At 34.9% G+C, this 23961-nt stretch overlaps 1 protein-coding gene across 1 annotated transcript in view; it reads left to right on the top strand.

Moving 5' to 3' along the window:
- Positions 1–23961, top strand: part of LOC120543415 (protein diaphanous homolog 1-like) — a 239491-nt gene that overhangs the window by 54681 nt on the left and 160849 nt on the right. Inside the window, 10 exon segments of the mRNA XM_039776517.1 lie at positions 13749–13775; positions 14950–15108; positions 15681–15782; positions 18618–18748; positions 19960–20046; positions 20208–20271; positions 20591–20730; positions 21540–21645; positions 22313–22423; positions 22738–22856. Of these exon segments, the coding sequence (XP_039632451.1) occupies positions 13749–13775; positions 14950–15108; positions 15681–15782; positions 18618–18748; positions 19960–20046; positions 20208–20271; positions 20591–20730; positions 21540–21645; positions 22313–22423; positions 22738–22856 (1046 nt within the window).

Below are 23961 nucleotides of genomic sequence, written 5' to 3'. Positions count from 1 at the left end.
GTGCCAACCCACCGCAGGACACACACAAACACACTCACACACCAAGCACACACTAGGGCCAATTTAGAATCGTCTAATCGCATGTCTTTGGATTGTGGGAGGAAACCGGAGCGCCGGAGGAAACCCACACAGACACAGGGAGAACATGCAAACTCCACGCAGGGAGGACCCGGGAAGTGAACCCGGGTCTCCTAACTGCGAGGCAGCAGCGCTACCACTGCGCCACCGTGCCGCCCTATTTTAATCATGATTTTTATTATAATTTTTGTTTTTTTTGGTGTTCTGGTTATTTTTAATCCGTTATTCACTAATTAGAGGGTCTGATGCTGAAGTAGCTGCAGCCTCTCATCATTAAGTGTTGTTTGCCTGCTTGTGTGCTCTATTTGTTTTTAATTGTCATTATTAGGATTCAATGAAAAGAATAAACTACATAGAAAAGGGTGAAAAATAGGGAAAAAAAAGAAAGGTTAAGTTTTTAAAGCGATAGCAAAAAGAAATATTTCAATATATCTTATAAATGTCAAAATAATACTCCTGTGCATTTCTAAATGTTAAGTAAGAGGATTAAAAAGACTGGGTAATTAAACAAGGTCAATTACCACTGATTGTGAATCTGGTTGGAGCAAAAACTTGCAGCTGTCGTGGGTCCCCAGGTCCAAGTTTGAGAATCACAGCTTTACAGAGTTAGAAAAATGGTTTAGTGGGTAGCCCTTCTGTCTCAGACTTTTAAACCTCCGTTCGCGTCTTGGTGTAGATAAGTTTGATGTGAAGTTTTTTAATGCTCTTTAATGTTCGATATAGCTGTTCTCAAAAGCTTATTTCACTTGAAATTTGTGGTCTTCTTTTTGTTTTACTCACCGAAAAGATGGTATATTAAGTCATAGAAATGACTGAACAGCCTTGATTTCAGATCTTAGCATGAACAGCAAAACTTTCAGTTTTATATGCTTCCTCTCTGCCATGCCACTTGTTTGTCTATTTTCTGTAGACTTTTAATTAATTTTACATTTAGCTTGCAGCTGAGAGAGGAAGCATTGTTTGGGCGTTTACTACAGAATGGTTTCAGCACTGCAGATATACATTTAATTTTGTTCATTACATTAATGTATTATTAGCTATTTTTCCATTTTGCTTTTGCAACTGATTAATTGCTAGGAGAGATGTATTTGTATTCTTCTTAATATTTCTTTTTATAGAGATCATAGTGGAGTACAGGTGCATCTCAATAAATTAACTTTTCAGTGATATTCTAATTTATTTCAGTAATTCAATTCAAAAAGTGAAACTCATATAGATTCATTACATACAGAGTGATATATTTCAAGTGTTTGTTTCTTTTAATTTTGCTGATTATGGCGTACGGGTAATGAAAACTCCAAATTCAATATTTCAGAAAATTAGAATCTTACATAAAACCAATAAAAAAAAAAAAAGATTTGTAATACAGAATTGCTGGCCTACAGAAAAGTATGTCCATGTACACACTCAATACTTGGTCGGGGCTCCTTTTGCATGAATTACTGCATCAGTATGACGTGGCATGGAGTCAATCAGACTGTGGCACTGCTGAGATGTTATGGAAGCCCAGGAAGCTTTGATAGGGACCTTCAAATCGTCTACATTGTTGGGTCTGGTGTCTCTCATGTTCCTCTTGACAGTACCCTATAGGTTCTATATGGGGTTTAGGTCAGGTGAGTTTGCTGGCCAATCAAGCACAGTGATACCATGGTCATTAAATCAGGTATGGGAAATTTTGGCAGTGTGGGTAGGTGCCAAGTCCTACTAGGAAATGAAATAAGCATCTCCATAAAGCTTGTTAACAGAGGGAAGCATGAAGTGCTCTAAAATTTCCTGGTAGACAGCTTTGCTGACTTGGGACTTGATAAAACACTGTGGACCAACACCAGCGGATGGCATGGCTCCCCAAATCATCACTGACTGTGAAAACTTAACACTGGACCTCAGGCAACTTTGATTCTGTGCCTCTCCACTCCACACTCTGGGACCTTGATTTCCAAATGAAATGCAAAATTTACTTTCATCTGAAAAGAGGACTTTGGACCACTGAGCAACAGTCCAGTCCGTTTTCTCCTTAGCCCAGGTTGGACGCTTCTGACGTTGTCTCTGGCTCAGGGATGGCTTGACACAGGGAATGCGACAGTTGTGGCTCATGTCCCAGATACATCTGTGTGTGGTGGCTGTTGAAGTACTGACTCTAGCCGCAGTCCACTTCTTGTGAATCTCCTCCAAATTCTTGAATGGGCTGTGCTTCACAATCCTCTCAAGGCTGCAGTTATCCCTGTTGCTTGTGCACCTTTTTCTGCCACATTTTTTCCTTCCACTCAACTTGTGGCTTACCCTGTGGAGGGTGTCAATGACTGTCTTCTGGAGAACTGTCAAGTCAGCAGTTTTCCCCATGATTGTGTGGCCTACTGAACCAGACTGAGAGACCATTTAAAGGCTCAGGACATTTTTGCAGGTGTTTTGGTTTAATTAGCTGAGTGGAGTGTGACACTATGAGTCTACAATATTGAACTTTTTTACAATATTCTAATTTTCTGAGATACTAAATTTTGTGTTTTCATCAACTTTAACCCATAGTCAGCAAAATGAAAAGAAAAACATTTGAAATATATCACTCTGTGTGTAATGAATCTATATAATATATATATTTTCACTTATTAAATTGAATTACTGAGATAAATGAACTTTTCAGTGATATTCTGGTTTATTGAGATGCACCTGTACTAACTAGCAGCTATGTATTTAAGCACATAACACTAGAATAAAGTATGAAAGAAGTTTCTTAAACTTTGATGATCATTTACAAACTGTCTTTTGCCCAGTTTTATGGATCTGTGTACTAAATAGAGGATTGCTTAAGTTTAGCCCCTGATACACTAGTTTCCTGTGCTTTGTTGCGACTGTGTGATGATTGGCTGAAGTCCCAACATATGTATTACATAGATCTACTGCTTCCTGCGTCAGACCACAACGAGAAGTGGAGATGGATTACCATACAGCTGTCATATCTGTGTGAACCATACTAAGAATGCCTTTGTGGGTTTCTTATTTTTAAATTTATTGTTGCTTGCTCATGGGTTATTTAGGATTAGAAGAGCAATCAACATCAAAACTTTTAACTTGGTTTACTTCTGGCATTAATTTTTTTATTAGTCATTAAATTGGTAGTACCTAAAGAAGGAACTCTAAAAATCTACTTCATAAGACTCATGGCAGCGGTGTAATGAATAGTTCACCTACTGAAGAAATCTCCGTTTAATCAGTCTTCAAGGGCATCATTGTTTTTACCCCATGTTACAACTGGGTGTATGTGTCACATGAATGATTTCCTTTCATTTTCTTCATCTTAGAAATCCCACCCGCCCAATTAAATTGTTTGGAAGCTCCCTAGAGTGAAGTAGACTAATGTGCCTGTTTGCTAATGTCAATGAGTTCTATATTCTTTTGTGTGCGTTTCTGTAAACTGTCAGGAAACCTTAAGGCAGGGATTGTTAGCTTGCCATAGTGAGGCCTCTAGAACTTAGCACTTCACAGTGCTGGAATTGCTTTGCCTTACAAAGCACGTATGAGTAATGTCTACTCCCACACATAGCTGTTATTTGGATGCTGTTTGCTATAGTGTGTCACCAGATAACCCTAACTTTTTGAGCTCAGTTTTGTCCTCAGTGTGCACTTTCTCGTGTTTATCATGGCATAGATTCAAATATCCTTAAGTATACAAAGTTACTTTTAAAATGCTATGCTATTGAAAAGTATTTATTAAAATATATGCTGTGTGTCATTTTCAAGCAAAACCTTTATTGATATAGTTTTATCTTTTATTCTAAATTCAGTTACAGGCAGCCTTCTGATATTAGCAACAGTTGCCTTGAGTACATGTTAATGATTTCCTGTCACACCCTCTGCAGGAAATACAGCCTGCACACAGGGTGGATGTGACTTGGCAGAAAATATTGTCATTCTGTTGCATTTATATTCACAGAAATAGGACTGTGTTAGTGAAAGCATATTAAGGTCATTTAGAGTGATGCTTGTATTATCCCTAGCATGTGAAAATGAAATACTCTGCTTTTGGAAGCTAGAACAATATAGAAAGCATGTTTTACTTGTTCAGAAAATTATTAACCATTTTTAATGTTTTAATCTATCTCTAAGATTCACTATTTTTGATCATGAGCGTGTCTTTTTTCCAGACTTCTTGCAAATTCATATCACTTATGAATAACAGGATACTGAAAAAAGTCCTAGATTTCGGTGCTTAATATAAACTGCATTTACAAGTACTATGCAAGTGTTTTAGATAATCTAAAAACTTTTTAAGGCAAAGATGCTTTCAAAAATAATAAAAAAAAGTGTCTAAAATATGTAAAGAATAATAAACAGTAAAATAGTTGAGTCAATATTTGATTGTGATCACCCTTTGCCAATGAAACTACATCAATTTCTGTTGTGCAGTTTTATAAGAAAATTGGCTGATATTTTATTCTAAGCATCTTTGAGAATTTGCCACAGTTCTTTGTCTGTCTTGCCAGGTAATTCCAGAAAGCATCAACAAAGTTGTGTTCAGGACTTTCTGGAGGCATTACCATCCATTGCAGAACTCTGTGGTATTGTTTTTGCTGAAACAGTTCTTTATGGTTATGGCTGTGTGTTTTGGGTCATTGTCCTGCTCTAAACTGAAGTTGGTACTGATCATACACCTCCCTCATTGTGTCTTGTGGTGGAAGAAAAATTACTTGTACTTAGTGTTGAGGATTACATTGATTCTTACTAGAACATCCACTTTATTTGTAGACATTTGCATACCTTAACCTAGAGGAAACCTCTGTCCTGTTTCACTGATGGTTACAGCCTTTTGTTTGAGCTTAAATTTTCTAAATTTGGTCTGTTAGTCTAAAGCACATGCTGCCTTTGTTTGGCACTGCACTGTTTATACGAGTAGATGAGTCTCTTGGCTTTATTTCCACTTTAAAGGAATGGCTTTTCCGAAATTTTGGCAGCTCTTCCATGTAAACCACTTCTGACAACACTTCTCTATAATGTACATGGGGATGCTTAAGTTTGAGTGGTTTCTGTGAGTTCAGAGCTGACAGTAGTGCTGAAATTTTTCCTGTTTAACAACACTGTCAATTTAGTTGCATCTCTCATTCACTGCATCCAGTTTCAGTGATGGATCAGTGTGTTTCTGTCCCTCAGCCTTTCCCATTTTTGTGTTCTCATAGAAACCTTGGGCAAACATCTTAAAACCCCTTTTACCACAGAGTCCTGCTTGGGAGAGACCTTGCAGATGCAGAATGACTAATTTATGTCTTGTTGCTATGCTCACTCTTGCCATGATGTAACCGCCGATGATTAGAAACTTTAACGGTCACATCTGGCACACCCTCACGTTTTAGTTTGCTTGTGCTGTGCCAAATTTGATTCCTTCCACACCCATTTCTATTTTTAGTTAATCAGTTTGGTGTAGTCAACTCATTATGTCATTGATCATTACTACCTGTCTGTTATCTTTATTTTATCATTCACTTGGCTATATATCTTAAAAAAAAATTTATCTGAAAAGTGATCTATTACTTAAAGGTTACTTTTTTAACAGACTACAAACATTTCTGTAACATTTTTTTTCTACTGACACATTAATGTAGAAGGCAAATAATATTCATGCAAGAAAAAATAATTTAGTGCGCCTACAATTTTATTATATTGGCATAAAGTAATCTTAAAATTGTCATGACAAGGTGCCACCGTGATTAACGATGCTGCCCGTCACTTACAGGAAAGTGAATTCTTTTTCATTCCAATAATTGTTCTATCTGTGTACAATGTCTTTGGATTCATTCTCCTTCCAAAGATATACAATTGACTACACTAGGGCTGGGCGATATGGCAAAAAAAAAAATCTAGGTTTTTTCATAAAGTTTGACCGATTCACGATTTCGATTTTTTTTATTGTGTAACTAGTCAACTTAAAAGATTACAACAACATGACTTAAGTAACATTCTCTTTATAAGTAACTTGAAAAACCATCTGGTTAAGGAACATTGTATTTTTAATGGCCATGCCATACATAAATTGGTCAACAAGGTGTAAATAAATGTAAAACAAATTCACGAGTTAAATATCTTTGCAGAAGATTTGAATGAAATATGAAAGTAAATATTGTGCAATTTGAATTAAACATTAAATACTTCTGAATATATAGTAAGAAAATAACCATTTTAACCAATGTAAACATTACATCAGTCAACTCAAAAAGTTATGCAAATTTTCAACAATAAACAAAAAAAAAAAAAAAAAGATTTGAAATAGCAGTTCATTGTACTTTGACAGAAATATTGTAGAGAGCTTTCTCCTTCATAACTGCAGAATATGAATCTATAACCAACAAACTCATGTTAAGTGATTGGCACTGTTATTACAAAAGCAAAACAATAATAATCATCATCATCATTTCAGCTATTAATGAAATAACATCTGAATAACTGCGATTTTAATGCTTGAATTATTAATCACACTTACCAATGGCATTGTGAAGACGATGTCCAAAGCACTGAAGATGGGTCCAGTCGTTCATCTTCATTGCTTTGATCATGTTCGTTCCACTGTCAGTGGTCACGCACACCTGTCGATCCTCCACAAGCTTCCAAGACGCCAGCGCATCTTTAAGCCCATGACCAATTATTTCCCCAGTATGTTCGTCAGGAAAATAACATGTCTGAAGGCAAAATCTTCGCAGTTTCCATTCTGCGTCAACATAATGGGCTGTAAGGCTCATGTAAGGCTGAAGAGTACGACTACTCCACAGGTCAGTCGTCGTAGAAAAAAAAGATGCCCTTTCAAGCTGATCCGCTACTTTTTCACGTGTTTCAGTGTACATTCGGGGAATAGCTACGTCTTTGAAATATTTGCGGCTCAGCAACTTGTATCTTGGATCAGCAGTGTGTAGCATTTTTATGAACCCTGGCTTTTCAATGGTGTATATTGGAACCATGTCCTTAGCGATATGAAACGCCACAGCATCTGTCATTTCTTTCCATCGGGGCGCCTTTTTGTCGTATGGAACGGAATTGGAAAATAATACCGCTAATGACATCTGGCGTTTTGCAATTTTAGGTGGACCTTTTGCACTTGGACTTGGCTTGTTTTCATCTCTTAACTTTGAGCATTCTTCCCATTCAGCTTGGTGCCTTTGTCGCAAATGTTGGAATAAATTAGTGGTGCTGCCTCTGCCGGTTGAAACTGACTTTCTGCATATTTTGCATTTGACAAAAGTTTGTTCGACGTCTGAACTCTCAAATCCGAACCATTTCCAAACCACAGAGGAAACGTTACTACCTTTCTTTGGCACAAGGTCATCCTGACGTGAAGAGCCGTCCATCTCTATGATATTATTTCTGTAGTCTATTACGTTCCTTCATAGAGCACTGTACTCACAGGTGAGAGGTTAATTAGGCGCGCCATCATGTGTTCGGAGTCGGACAAGCCTCTTAATTATTCTGCCATAGGTGCAATTACAATGTATCTAATTTTTTATTAAAAAATCGCGATACCTCAATTTAATAAAAAAATTAATCGTCTTAAAACGTAAATTCGAATTAATCGAAAAAATCGCCCAGCCCTAGACTACACCTTCACTGAGTCAATTTAGATATAGTAGTTACCTTTACTTTATAATGGAATAGATCTTACTATATGTATCTATACTAATAAAAGGCAAAGCCCTCACTCACTCACTCACTCACTGACTCACTCACTGACTCATCACTAATTCTCCAACTTCCCGTGGGTGGAAGGCTGAAATTTGGCAGGTTCATTCCTTACAGCTTCCTTACAAAAGTTGGGCAGGTTTTATATCGAAATTCTACGCGTAATGGTCATAACTGGAAGCAGTTTTCTCCATTTACTGTAATGGAGATGAGCTTCAACGCCGTGGGGGGAGTTTCGTGTGACATCATCACGCCTCCCACGTAATCACGCAGTACATAGAAAACCAGGAAGAGCTCAAAAAAGAGCTTAAGAAAACATGCATTATATAATTGAGAAGGCAGCTAAACAATAAGAAGCGAGCGAAAGTGACATATACAACCATATTCATGAGTTCTGCTACTGAAACAAAGCACATGTAAACCTACACTTTAAATTAAGTTCATAGACAGGCTACGCTGGCGCTTGTAATTTAGTGCCTGCCCATATAAGGCCGTCCGTCAGCGCAATCCAATAGCAAACTGCCACGGGTAAATATTCACGGGTGAAGGACTGTGCTTATGGAGAGGAAGATGAGATGGTCAGGGTGGTGTTTGACACAAACTCAGCTAAACTGCGAGAGAAAGTTTTAAGTGCCAGGACTAAGGTAACATTAAATACAGCCACGGACATAGCACGAGATGGCACCAGCACAGCTGGGAACCTTCGATGCATGTACACCGAGTGGCTCACGGAACTGACGAGTGCACAGATAAAAGGCAACAGTTCCAAAGAGCGCTGAACAAAACCGAATTACACAATTGAAAAGGCAGCAAAAATATGAAGCGCCTGATAAGCATATTCATAAATCCAGCTACTGCGGAAACAAAGCACACGGTGGAAAAAGTCAATGTCCCGCTAAAGGAAGACAGTGTAAAAACCCGTGCATGCAGTGTGTCAGGTCTCAGATAAAGAAGAAGACGAGCTGTTTATTGATGCAGTAAGAAACGAATCGATGAATGAAACCTGTCATCTTTACAACGATTGACAAACACGGAATGTAACTTGAACACAACACATCCTACAAATACGAACCTGATTGAAAGAAATAATGATAATCAAATCCTTGATGACAGCAACACTCAGTAACACTCACAAAACAAATACTGTATATTGACAGTCATGTTACGCTATTTTTAAAATGTTCCCTTTTCTTTTCTACCTTTTTAACACACTACTTCTCGCTATGATACGCTGGTATATATATATATATATGTATATATATATATCCCGCTCTACATACTAATAATGGATACTTTATTCGCCATCAATGATTGTTTTGGTAAAGCCATACTCAGTGTATTCATTAGATGAACGGTAAAAAGTAAGAGCGAGGGAGGATGACTCATTGAGGCATGCAGGCTGTAGTAGGCCAACTCTATCAGAATTGCGCGATCACATTTAAAAAACATATCTTTTCAAGTTCTATTTAGTCCATATGTGTCAAACTCAAGGGTCGCGGGCCACATCCGGCCCGGCGTAATTATATCCGCCCGCGAGATCATTTTATATACTGTATTATTGTTATTAAAGCCCGGTATATGAAGCGCTGGTAACACAATAAACTACAGATCCCATAATGCAGCGCTTCAGCTGCCTTGCATCAGGGTAACCTGAATGCAATTCAGAAGATACAGAAAACAGCATAATTAAATAAGAATCTGACACTTCAGCGGACGCTTTAACCCGTGCACAATCACAAAGTGATTTCAAGTGAAGCTGCTTTTATGGGAGACACAAATGCACCAGTTCACCTTGCCCCACTTTCCCTGTTGCCAAGTACTGTTAAACCAAGTCGCCACTACGGTGTTCCCAAATACGCACTTTGCTGATAAACTGAGCGCACTGCGCACTGAGTTTGCACGGCGCTTTGGTGACTTTGATGAACAAAAAGTCCGCCTACATGCGGCTCGAACCTTGTGCATGTTTGGTAGCACATATCTGTGTGAGAAGTTCTTCTCAGTGATAAAGACTAACAAAACAGCACACAGGAGTCGCCTCACTGATGAGCACCTGCAATCCATCCTGAGAATCTCCACAACACAGAACCTCACAGCAAACAGAAACGAACCTGTGGCCAAAAAGATGCCAGGCGCCCAGCTCTAAAATGACATATGAGCAAAGACAACTGAATGATTTGATTTGTTATTGCACGTAAGAGCGGAGTCAACTGTTTTAACAAACAGCGTATTGCACTGATAATGAAATAGCTGTGTGTGTATATATGTAGATATGTATGTATATGTATATATATGTTTATATATGTGTGTGTGTATATATATATATATATATATATATGTATTTGTGTGTATATATGTGTGTGTATGTATGTATATGTGTGTATATATGTGTGTGTATATATGTAGATATATATGTATGTATATATGTGTATATGTATAGATATGTATATATATATATATATATATATATATATATATATGTGTGTGTGTGTGTGTAAATATATATATATATGACAACAACACTCATCACTCACAACAGTGACAAAACAATTACATTGACAATCAGGTTACGTTATTTTCAAAATGTTTCCTTTTCTTTTCATTGCTTCTTTAACACACTACTTCTCCGCCAAGCTGGTATTTTGCTAGTTTTATGACGTGTGAGCTGAAATTATCGAGTATGTCAGTCACTTTGCAAAAAAAAAAAATCAAAAACATGCCTGTTTTTCTATGTTATTTTACATCATCAGTGTGAGCAGTGTAACTGTGAGAGGAGAAATTGTATCAGCAGAGTTTGAGTAATCAAATGTTTTTTGTTTAACATGTCAGCCTGTTAATAATAAACATTAACAGATAATGGATTTTAGTGTGTTTTCATTACCCCTTTATGACAGCTCACATGAAGCGTCACATCGTGACTCACAGTGCAGAAGCTTCGGAGGTTAACTGGATTCATAGCCAATGTGCAGCAGTAGAGCACGTGTGGTAAACACTGGTTACAGTGGGATAACTTAAAGTCGCATCCACTCGCATTTGATTTTTTTCCTCCCCCATACTGCTTGATAACTTTCATTTTTGTGTCAACATCAATTGCATTATTTCTGGTAATTGTAAGACAAATGTAACTGAATATAGTCGAAACCGCTGCAGGTAGTAAACTGAGATTGAGATAAGTCACAGCATGCGGAGCTGGCGTGGCAAAAATTGTCATTCCTCTATAAAATGCAGTTTAAGTGAAGTTGATCTAGTATGGATTCCTATAGGTGGGCAAAATAAAAAAAATAAAAAAAAATCAGTTTGGATGAATTATTTTTCCATTCGAACAAATCACGTAATTGGTTTGAACGGATTATTTTATTTTCCGTAAGAAGCATATGCCTATTGGACATGTTTTATGTCACAAGCCTTCTTGGTTGGGGGTCCTCGAATTTTAAAGCAGGTTTTTTTTCTTTCATTATTTAAAACACTTGCACAGAACCCTGCCTCCTTACCCCACTCCATCCCGCCCCTGTGGCTGCAGAAGTTGGAGCAAGTAATAACACAAGGGACAGAGCAAAAAAGAAACAAAAAGTATTTTAGCAGCTATTTCAAGAAAACACAGGAATTCAGAGAAGGCGAGTCTCTGCATGCTGCCATTGAAAAAGCGATGAAAAGCTACTTATTGATACCTGAGGTGGACAGCGATGTAAATCCACTTGAGTAGTGGAAAACACAAGAAGCACATTTCCTCAAATTGGGGAAACTTGCAAAAACTACCTGTACATCCCTTCCTCAAGCAGCCCTTGTGCTTTCAGTACTGGAGGAAATATTGTAACATGTAGTTGTGCTTCTCTGAAGACAGATGCTGTGGACAGACTAGTGTTTTCTGTCACAAAACCTTGCCTTACATTTCCTCAGTAGAATTTTACAATTGTTTTATTTTTTTCTGATATCTTTGTTCAACATTGGACAGAACTTGAAGTTAATAATATGTTTAAAAATGTTAAAGGTTTTTTTTGTATCTTTATGAAACATATGTCAGAATATGTTTACAAATGCTATAGTTTAAAATTTTTTTTTCCTGTGTCATATCTGACAGAATTTTGGACTTTTTCACTATAATGCAGTTAGATTTTTGTTCTTCTTGGTATGCTGCACAATTCACCTTACAGCAGTGCAGTTTATGTTTATTCAAACTGTAATGTTCACGCCCCGTAGTTCAGTTATGATTAGTATGTTATTCCCATGGGATTCATGACTTGTTTACATTAAGGGTATGTGTCTGTTTAAAATGCTGTCATTATAATAGTTTTGTTGGTCATATGTGTTAATCCTGCATGCCACTTTGACATAGTTTACTCATACTTGTACTGTATAATCTCGGTAATACTTTTACTGGTAATTTTAATGTTTTTGTGTTATTTTACTTCAGTTTTAAGTAAATAAATAAACTTGTTTTATTTAACTGTTGTTTCTATTAATCTTCTTAGTAAGCTACAAGTAATATCCTATTAACAAGATCAAGCTAATTCAGTAAGACTTTCACAAACATGTTTTTACAGGATGCAAAATATCATCTAATTATTTTTATTCTCAAAGTCCCAGAAAATATCAAGATATAATTTATTGCCAGTATTGCACACCCATTTTGTAAATCCATTCATCTTCTAATCCAGCTTCTTTGGAACCAGGGTTGCAGAGAAACTGGGGCCTACTGTAGCAAATAATGGGGACAAGGCAGCAGCAACTCCTTGGACAGCAGGGTAAACACACACACACACACACACTCTCGTGCCTATTTAGGATTGATAATCCACCTAATCCTTATGTCTTTAGACTGTGTAAGGAAATTGAAGTACCAGGGGGAAACCTAAGTAGACAACATGCAGACTATGTAAGGAGGACTTGGGACATATGGGAGGATAACAAATTTTAGTTATAATCTGAAAAATTGTAGAATTATTAAATCTCAAAACATTTTCGAATAGTTTTTTTCTGATATAAAGTTAGTCTGGCAGGGTTTTTTTGTTCTTTGTGTGTTCAGTTCTGAAATGAGAACTGTTACTGCAGTATTTTCCTCTTTTGTCACAAGCCTTCTTGACACTTTGTCTCAATAGCACTTTGGTTATTTTGAGTTTTCCTGCCAAACACAGATACTGATTGCATATAGAAGACACTATCACAAGGAGCCAGTATATTATTTTTTTTTTCAGTTTTGTAAAGTCATGTGTTTATTTTAACTTTTTACATGGAGACCCATGTTCCAGGCTGTTAGGCTGCTTACTCTGCCTTGTGACACAGCAGGAGAAGCTGAAATTAGTACATTTATTTTAAACATATATTTGCAAACCAAATCAAGTGCATCCATACTACTGTAGTTTTTGTAATCATTTTATCTGTATACTTTGTTTTATGTTTGCATTTTTAGACATAATGTCTCAATCTTCCCTTTGCCAAAAGTGTTTTCTAATGAAACAAACATATAATTTAATATTTCCATGTATTGTACAATATAAGTGATGCTGAAAAGGAGCTGATTTCCAAAAACTTTTGTTTTTGGCACTTTTTCACGGAAAGCATTTGATAGCCGTAGATGTTTTATTTTTAAGGAAAGGCTGCCACCTGTTGGATAATAAGCAACACAGAGTTTCTGAAATTCAAAACTGAGTATAAACACCTGCTTCCAATTCCATGTGTCATTTTACTTGCTGAAGTGATTTTCAAAATTCAGTACAGTTTTTGTGAAGCTCTTTGTAATTTGCAGTTGCAGGTTTATTCAAGCTATTAAAAATAGGGTTTACTTGCTGTGTCAAAACTAATGTGTGTATGTTATGTTTAAACTTAATGTGGGGTATTGCATTTAAATAGTGCATTTTAAAGCTTTTCTTCATTGCCTTGTTTTCTTGGTGAGTGTATTTCTTTTCATTCTATCTTTAATTTCTTGAATGCTGGGATGCCTATGTTAAAATTCTCCTGCTTGGTGTCATGGGGCTATTTTAGATTGACTCTTTCACTGTTTTTTTTCCCCTCTTTGCCAACAGACATTGAAGCGCCTTTTTCCAGATGAGGTAGGAGGGTTTTTCTGTTTGCAGGCTTTCCTACATTATTCTGGCTCCAGTGTTTTGATGAACTAACCCACTTTACACTGAGCTTTATCGGACTGCATTTGCATGACCTTTCCATCACAGCAGTAATATTGCTTGCCATAGCTGTTACCCTTGATCATGGTTGTACGTATACCCACAATTCCCCAGAAAACTATGCTCAGCTGTGCTTATTTTTTCTGTCTCCTTTATTTGACTAACTTGTAAACATTTCTTACAGGGATGCAATTTTAAAAACTCCTGGATATATGTCTTTATTCTCAAAAGTGGGCTTGCACATCTGGATGCTTTGATTAAAGAAGAGCCCACCTTTACTTTTATAATTCCCCCTCACTTGCATGTGATCTTTATTTTTTTTGCTTTGTATTATTTTTGACCTTTTCATTTATGAACCATTATGTCAAAAAAAGTTTTCTCGATTTCTGTTTTTGATTAAGGAAGGTGCTGTGCAATAAGCATCCATTCGATTATATTAATAGATGTACAGTTTCAGTGATGAATCATGCTAGTCCCTCTATTCATGTAGAAAATCAGTGTCCTTGTTTAGAAGTTACATCTCCAGGGTAAAATGTGTAGCTGGAGGTCATGTGTGGTGTTTCTGCTAAAATACTGTATGAAAGAAAATCTCATTATAAGGTACACTTTGCCCTCTTAATCGAATATGCAGTTCATAGGACATCTTGCTTGCTAAAAACACCTGATTCTAAATGTAAACTCTTCATTTTCCATTTGGAAAATTTTATTTATTTTTTGCTTATAATTTAGTTAATATAAGGAATAACCTTTTATTTGTTTTTATAATAAATACATTTGATTACATTTGATTAGTAATGCTTCCAGCGTGTTTAGCATAGCTACTATGTTAAAATTCCTGAAGTCAGGCATTGATGAATAGAGTGCTATAATTTGCTTGTGATGTACTACCAACTTAGTTTTAGGTACTGCACCAGTACTCGAATAAAACATTTCAGTTTATCATTTATGTAGACTTCAATATAAACATCAGGTTGAGTGCACCTTTTGTATGTTTTCTTTTGATGTTCAGAAGCAGGTGGAAAAGGTTGAGAAAAGCAAAGTAGCAGATTGGTTTCTTATTGTGAATCTATTTCTTGTTTTTGAATCATTTTTATCTTAACAGCTTGAACGATTTACAAGTATGAGGATGAAGAAGGAAAAGGAGAAGCCATATCCAACTCATCGTCATTCATCTGCTGCGCAGTACGAGATTGGTGGTCAGTCCAGCTCTCTTCATGACCTACCTGATGCCGCAGTACTTGAGCTTTTTGAACAGATGTTGGTGAGTGTATCTAAATTGGTTTAGGAGCAAATATTATTTAAAGCAGTAGCCTACATTTAACATTTATAATTTTGAAGGTTATAATGTCTGTTTTTTCCATGGAAATTTATAATTATGACATTCACAAACCCTGCTTAGCGCAGTTCAAGTTTGTGTGCTAAAACATATCCTATCAGCATCATACAAATGTAGGATCCAACTCTGAAAGAGAGCCGGTCTATCTCAAGACATAGTTCTGCACACCCATGAGTAGACCAGGCTGCCACAGAGTTACCATTTAACTTAACATTCTTTCTTTTAATCCAGCAACATGGGGAGAGGAAGCAAACTCAGGCCTGCCAGGCCTGAATTTGAGCTCATTTTCTAAGAGTTTGGGTTTTGTGGTAGGCTTGTAAATATAAGACATAATTGTTTATAGTGATAGTCTTTAACATTTAATTTTAACTTTTAACTGTAATAAAATGCAGCATAGTCAGCAGTAGTATTTCAGTATGTGCTCTTAGTTATTAAACTGCTTCTTCTTCTTTATTTTTTCTTTATTATTTATTTATTTATGCTTTATACCTGTCCAGGTTGATATGAATCTTAATCCAGAAAGGCAGCAGCCTTTGCGAGAAAAGGACATAGCTATTAAGAGAGAAATGGTTTCACAGTATTTGCATACTTCTAAAGCTGTAAGTATTTTCTTGAAAACATTAATTTATTGAATACCAATTGTGTTGGTAAACTAATAAAATTGCATACTGTATCACCTAATGTGATTATAATAGACCTCAAAAATTGCATGTTTTTATGAAATGGACAAAACGCAGAAAATAAAATCCTAAACATTCCATCCCTTTGCTAAATTACATTACCTAAACTCAGTGCGGAGCAGGATCTTAATGTTAAGCCAATTGTGAAGTTTTATTTTTAGTTAATAGATTACTTATTTTAAACAGACACTGCACAGGTTAAGGTGCTTTTTTACAGTGAAAGATATAAATAAAACAGGCATTTTATCAGCTCATTTGAAGTAAATTACTTCAAAAAATGAATGTTTAAAATGTGCTATTTGTAGAAAGTTAACACATTGGGAATATCTAAGTAAATATTTTTATTTTTATACCTAAGGAATTTAATTACTGATGTTCACAAACCTATGTTGAACTAGTCATATGTTATAGTCTTGGTAGTAAAAAGTGTTACTAATCAGAGTTAAATTTTTACTTCAAACTATCTATATGAAAAAGAATTTAAGTGTCAAAGTCACTCGAGGATAAGAATTTGTCCTACTTCAGAGAAGGACATAAGAAATATTTCAAAAGTGTCTTAGTCCCGGCTCCAGCTAAGAGTATGAATTCTGGTTTGCGAATGAATGACATTGAGATTTTATGGTACCACTTGCCACCTTATGGTGACGTTTCTGATAATAACTCAGAGACTTAACCACAAAGATAAGCATAATCAAAGAAGAAGAAGGATACTGTGCTAAGCTGCATGTAATTACTTTGCAACATCATGTATAATATTGTAATGAACTCAATGGGTTTCAAGTCTGGACTTTGACTAGTTCAATCCAAAACCTATTTTTTTTATTTTTTTATTAAATTTTAATTTTTTTCAACATTCAGAAGTGAACTTTGCTCTTTTTCTTTGAGCCATTGTCCTGCTGCATAACCTAATTGCACTTGAGCTTCAGGTTACAGTGTGATAACCAGTTATTCTCAGTACTTTCTGGTAGAGAGCTAAATTAATGCTTCCCTGAATTATGACAATTCACTCCGGCCATGAAGCAGCAAAGCATCCCCACATAATCACATTGCTAAATGGGCAATTACTTTTTAACATGGCTGATATGGGTGCTGGGGAATTTTTTTTCCTTAAGTTAGTCAAATGATTTAAAAACTGTGCATTGTGTTTGCGTGGGTTGTCTTTTTATATTATACTAAATTTGTTTGGAGATTATGAGTAAGCAAAAATAGAGGAAATCAGGAAGGGGGCAAATACTTTTCACAGAACTGTGCTTTTATGTTCTATTTCAGGCACTTCTTTGCACAAATAATTTAGTTTCTTTTAAAGAATTATGCCACTTTTTGTATTCTGTAACTTTATATCAGTTAAGAGTTTGCTGTTAGACGTTTGGTATAGCACTGACTGAGCACTTCCCAAAGAGTGTGGAATATGTATCTGTGGATTTTCTGTTTCACCTTACTGTTAGTTTTTGTATTTGAAAGCTCATAATCCAAAATGTAGATTAGAAAGTATTCATTAGAGAAAAAGCATTTAAATGCTGAATACAATGGAGAATTCAGTTAGAGTCATACCATTGAAATTGGACAAATAAACTCAAGAATTTTGAATAGTTTTAAAAATACTCCAGCACAGGTAAGCCACCTGGGTGTTGATCTTGTTCTGACAAAAACTACAAATGTTTTTTGTAATATATTGTTTTATTTCAGTTAGTCTTTTCAGCTGCTTTAATAGTCTTATATAGTTAATTTTGTTAATTGTTTTGTTTATTTAGTAGTTTTGATCATCATTTTATTTTTCATTTGCAAAAAAATGCTTGATATTCAGTCCAACGTAATACATTTTTGATTTGTTAATTGTTATATATTGAATTGTCAGATGAAGTGTTTCAATTCAAAAATGCAATATGCATTAAATAAGTATATGTAGATCTTTAACTTAAAAAATGTTATGTTTTATGACCTCTCACATGACCAGCAACCATAACAATTTATATGTACAATTCACATCCACAGATTAAAGATTTTCTTAAGGCCCTACAACCAGATATGAATATGCTTGTTTTAAATAAAAGTGAAAAGTGCTCTTGAATACCCACACCATGCCTTCAAATTGGCATGTATGGTAGATACTTGAGTAAACAGAGAACCTTTTGCAGGGCATTAGTAAACAATATTCACTTACTGTACTTCATAAAGCTGTCATAAATAGAAAAGTGATAAAAAAAAATTAAATGTTTTTAATTACTTTGCCGCAAAGTATTAAAGTGACTCTGTAGTCATGTATGATAATTACACCTATCTAGACTTAAGCTGAGCAGAAATACACACAGTTTCATCCTGCCCCAGTCAGCACTTTACATGCTGTTATTTAAGACATTGGCCGCGTTTTGAGGTTGCTACTCATCAGCCTTGTCAAGATTGTTGGCAAAATGGAGAGTGAATGGTACAAGGGAACGTTTCTTACCTTCTTTTGTTTTAAGTATCTAAACTTCAGCTAAAAAATATACATCTATCAATAATTCAGTGGGCTAAAACACAAGATGTGTGATAACATGAATACTATTTTCCAACAAACTTCGGTAAATCTTAGATAGACAGTAGGCTCAAAAGGTGTATGAGCTAGAGGACATTTCACTATCACCTAGACCCAATAGTTTCTGTCAAAGGACCTACTTTAACACATTAACCAATGCATTACTGGCAATGTTCAAGGTGTTTTTTTTTTAAAAACATTTTTCTGTACAGTTTGTGAATGTGAATATGTTGTCTATACAGGGCCAAAGCCAAAAAGAAAGTTCAAAATCAGCAATGATGTACATTCAGGATCTGAAAAGTGGTCTTAGAGACAGCCATCTTCTGAATGTCCTTGAAAGTCTCAGAGTTTCCCTCAGTAACAATCCTGTCAGGTAAGAGGTAATATGATGTGATATAAAGACACATGGGACGTATACAGAGGTATTTCTTTCCTTGTTCAAGTTTCTGTCATAATTTTAATGATCTTTTGTTAGAGTAATTAACTGCAAATCATAGACTATATTTTGTTCTGTCTGATACCTTGTTATAGTACACATGGTGCCAATAGTTTAAGTAAGCAAGTGGTTTTAAAAGTTAAATTGAGCACAGCTTCATCTTGTAAATATTATATATTGTGCCTTGGAAAAATGTTAATTTGCTTAACCAATTCTGTAATGTTTTCTGAATAACACATCCCAGGCAGGATTTTTTTTTTTTGGATATTTTTGCATCAAAGCTCTGAAACTCAAAAGTATTTAATTTTGACACTGTTTCACATTAGAAACAAACATCGTAAGGAAAAGGAAATATACTGTTTGCATAAGTATTAAATCCCTACACTTTTAATACTTTGAAAACCCATCATTTTGAGCAATAGCAACATTAAGTTTTTTGAGTTAAGTATGTACCAGTTTTGCACAACATTCTGTAGTTCTTTTAGCCTATTTTTATAGGATTTGTTTTTCTGAATTGGTCATGTGACAGAATGCTTTGTCAAGGCACTGTATATATTTATTTTTTTGCCAACATAATATATATATATATATATATATATATATATATATATATATATATATATATACTCTTCCGCCTGTTTGTTAAGATTGTCTAGGCCAATGGTTTCCAGGCTAGGGACCATGGTGCTGGAATTGTAAGGCTGTCATTCTTAAAAATTAATAAATAAATAATCCAGTTTTAAAGATTGTCTTTTCAATAACTTAAGTCGAAGTGTTCATCAGTTGTCATAAAAAGAGTAAATCTGGTCTTTATTAATGTGGTTATAGCCTAGAGGTATCATGAGTCATTTGATCACATATGTGTCAATAGTCTGGTATATCTGCTTTAATTAATAGGTCTGCTATTTTTCAAATCATGCTGTGTGGTTACTTTTGGCAGTAGTCTAGGTGCAAGATCACAATGAGTTTCAGAGCATTTGGTTCACAATAGTGGGGAGCCCTTACCAGGTGGTAAAACATTTGGTCCAGACTGACTGCTGTGTCTTTCTTCAGATATATGTAGTACGTCTGTTTTCTGCAAGTCCGTGCATATTTATTCCATCATGTATTTCATTTAATGTGTTCATGCTGTGATTTTTTTTTTTAAGCTGGGTGCAAAATTTTGGAGCAGAAGGCCTTGTACTGCTTCTGGACATTTTGAAGAAACTCCAAGATGAAAAGGATGAAATGTCTAGGTGAACCATTACCTAAAAGTTTTGCTGTTTCACAAGAGCTTAAAGCTTTGACCAGAAGCTAATACATAGAAACAAAACATTTTAATAGATTATTTAATATTGTATTTTAGATTTATTATACAAAAATAAAGATGTTAAAAGTGATGCTTTTACATTTACAGTGGGACTGATGTCAAGTGCCAGCATGAAATTATCAGGTGTCTAAAAGCCTTCATGAATAACAGGGTAGGTAAATAATGAAGAAAAAAAATTCTTACTTTATTATATTCTCAGTTAACTTTTATGTTCATATTTTCTAGTGATATTTTCTTATAACTGAACTTGAGGGGTTATTAATAGACTGTAAACATTAATCCTTTGTAAAATATGTAATAATATTTGGTATATACATTTGAAAACTTTGCATTGTTTTAAGCATCATCATCGTGATAATTTGCATAAGCAACAATAAAATATATAATGAAATAGGATCTTAAGCTAATGAAAATCACTGTGAAGTTCTCACTTTTTTGGTATATTTCACATTGTTCCTCTCCATTTTTAGTATGGTATTAAAGCCATGCTGGAATCAGAAGATGGAATTCAGCTTCTTGTACGTGCCATCAATCCTACAGTACCTCACATGATGGTGGATGCTGTAAAACTAGTATCTGCAATATGCATTTTGGATGATCCAGAAAATATGTAAGTGCTTAACTTTTAGTAACTGTTGAAGCTATGCTTGTAGACATTTAGGTATGAAATTAACCTAGTAAAATGAATTATTGTTAATATACATTTTCTATTCAAAGATGCTTTAAAGCCTCTTCTTTCTGTTTTCTGTGGTATTGAAATCAAGTTATATACTTGGCAAAAGTAATTTTAATGTTCTTCTAACCAGACAGGATCTTATTTTATTGGATTTTTTTCCTTGTTATACTTCATATACGTAAAGTTTAATGTAGAAATAAGCTGAATTTGTTGCGAGACCATTTCCTTTAGATTTGCAAACTAACTTGAAAGACATAGATAAACTTGTAAACTTAAAAAATAATAATATAAACATATATTGTCATGCCAAGAAAATGAAATTTTTATTTGATGGATTTGAAAATTTCTGATGTGCTATGTAGAAATAGTTTGAGAGTTTTTTATGTGAAGGAGTCATGCTTATTTTCTTTACTGATTTTCAGTGTGCTTCAGAATTTTTTTCGTCTTTTTCAATAAACACAATTTTCAAAATACAGGTCTGATATAGTTTATAGTTCAGGGGTTAAAACAGTAGAAAGCGCCTGTGTTTTGTTTTGCTGTTTTCAATAGTAGTGCAACTTTCAGATTACGATTAATGAAATTGGAACAATTTATCAGGTAAACAAATAAACCTGATAGATTACTGAATAGTCTCCAATTATATAAAATTTCATAGAGAAACTGTTCTGAAGTAGGCATTTTGTATTTGGACAAGAAGTTTCATCCACTGTCTAACCGAGTGTTTTTTTAATATACATATAAAGTCATGAACGTGTTTTGGAAGCAATAACAGAACAGGCTGACATTGAAGAAATTGAAAGGTTCCAACCATTGCTATCTGGAATGAAGCTGCCGTCTTTTTCACTAAAGGTGAGCTAATAAGCAAAATAGTTTTACTGATTGATAATTTATCCTATACTTTTATTTTGCCTTTTTTGTCATGGCCTTCTTTTATCTGCCAAAGTACTGAACAGGAATGTGTCTAGAAACACTACTGTGACTGCTTTCTTGTCATGAGCCAAGTTAGGAGATATAAGAATTAAAAAAAAAAAAAAAGAAAAAAATATGTGTTGGAGTGTGGGGGATATTGTTATGATTTGTTATAAATTTCATTGACTGCCGTGGTCTGGCGCCCTGCCCGGGGTTTGTTTCCTGCTTTGCACCGTGTGTTGGCTGGGATTGGCTCCAGCAGACCCCTGTGACCCTGTAAATGGATGGTTACGTTTCAGTGAGCTGTTGTAAAATGTGACATTTCCCCTTGGAACAAATAAAGATCTGTTTGTTTGTTTTTTTTTGCTTTAGTGATATATACGCTTTGTATGTATGTTTCTCAGGAGGGCTTAAATAGTGGTCATTGACCAGTGAGCAGTTTTACTTAAAACTTTCCATAAACTTTATTAAAATAAAATATTGTGACTTCACAAAGCTATTATCTAGATATAGTGTGTTGTTTAAAAAGACATAGTTAGATTGTTTATCCTATTTTGTTTTTAAGATTTTTTTATTTTAGATTTAATATAAAGAATGTTTTGTTTAGGCAAGCTGCATGCAACTGATAAATGCATTAATAAGTCGAGGTGAAGAACTGGACTTCAGGATTCATATCCGTAGTGAACTTATGCGTCTTGGACTTAAAGACATATTGAAGGTGAATAATTATTTTTCTCTTTTAAAGCTGTACTCTAAAGCTACTTTAAAGCTCCGGTGAATGTGAACTTGATATTCCTACTGAGGAAATTATAATTTCGCAATGTATAGCAATACATTCACATTCAAAATTCTTGTTTGATCTTTATTTGTTTTTCCTTTAACTCCTTTTTTACAAGAAATGATTTGTAGATATATTTACAGTAACTAATTTACTCTAAAGTTTATGGTACTTAAAACAGAAAGTTATTGGAAATGTAATGCAAGGTCTAATCAGTCAATTACACACAATTGATTTGTATTTGTTTGTTATAGGATGTTCGTGCTGTTGAGAATGATGAGCTAAGAGTTCAGTTAAATGTTTTTGATGAGCTTGCAGAAGATGATTCTGAAGAACTAAGGGGTCGGCTAGATGATGTCAAAACTGAAATGGAATATCCTTTTAAATTAATCTTTAAGCATTTGATGCAATATACTTTGTATATTCAGCTTAGTTATTTCTTTTTAATAGCAAACATTCAGTGAAAACCTGTATTATGACAGGACATATTCTTTAAGCAGTTTTGCATTTAGGTAAACATTTTAGTTGTCTATGATTTAAATATTAATACAATAATTTAGTTGTTTTGTAGTATATGGGTGATAACACTCAATAATCGTGAGACAAATGTGTCCTTCAAACTATTTTTTTTTGGTAGTTACGTAGGTATATGTTATTGCACCTTTGGTCTCTGTGGAGCAATTTGTGCTTAAATAGTAAAAGGTAGAAATTAATTTCATAAATAAGGTGCAGGGTGTTTTCCCTGTGCATGGACACCGTTTTGTTTCTTGCATTTAATAATCTTGTATCCATGCAATAGATAATTGTTTAGGATATGTTTGTTATTTTTTTTTAAGTCAAACTTATTCCTTCACAAATATGGTATACAGAATACTCCCAAAATTCAAGGGGGTTACGTTCCTATAGCCCCGCGAATTGTGAAAAAATGCGACTTTTGGATGTGGTTTAGAAATGCCTTTTAAATGCCTGTTTTTATAGTTTAAACCCTAAATACAGTATGCCCCCAAAACACTTCAATTTTGTTGCAAACTCGGCTTAATACATAACCTAAAAACAGAATGTAAATGCAAATCCGTATACTGTACAGTTCTGTACTGCTATGTCTCCCGCAGTGCTAGAATGTAAAATACCGATCTTACCGCTATACGTACTGTAATTCATGCAAGTGCGTTTTCTTTGCTATGAGCTTTCGTTTTCTTTGTTATAAGTAGAGTAAATACATAATAATTTCATTTAATTAAAATGCAGTAAAATGTAATGGTACTCACCAATGATGAATGATGTTGATGGTGATGAAGTAGCTGTGCAGTACGATGCAGAGGATTTAAAACTCTTCGGGTTGAGCCTCTTCTTCAGGTGTTTCAGGAGTCGTCGTATCTTTGGACGAGACTTCTTCTGGTGGGGTTTCATACTGGCTTTTCTTTATAGGCTTCAGGAAGATTGTGATGTAAAGTTGCTACACTGTCTCCTGTAGCAAT

This window comes from Polypterus senegalus, chromosome 13, assembly GCF_016835505.1.
Source record: "Polypterus senegalus isolate Bchr_013 chromosome 13, ASM1683550v1, whole genome shotgun sequence".
In the NCBI taxonomy this organism is placed as follows: Eukaryota; Metazoa; Chordata; class Cladistia; order Polypteriformes; family Polypteridae; genus Polypterus; species Polypterus senegalus.
Note: the sequence above shows the minus strand (reverse complement) of the source record. Positions and strands in the feature narration are given on the sequence as shown.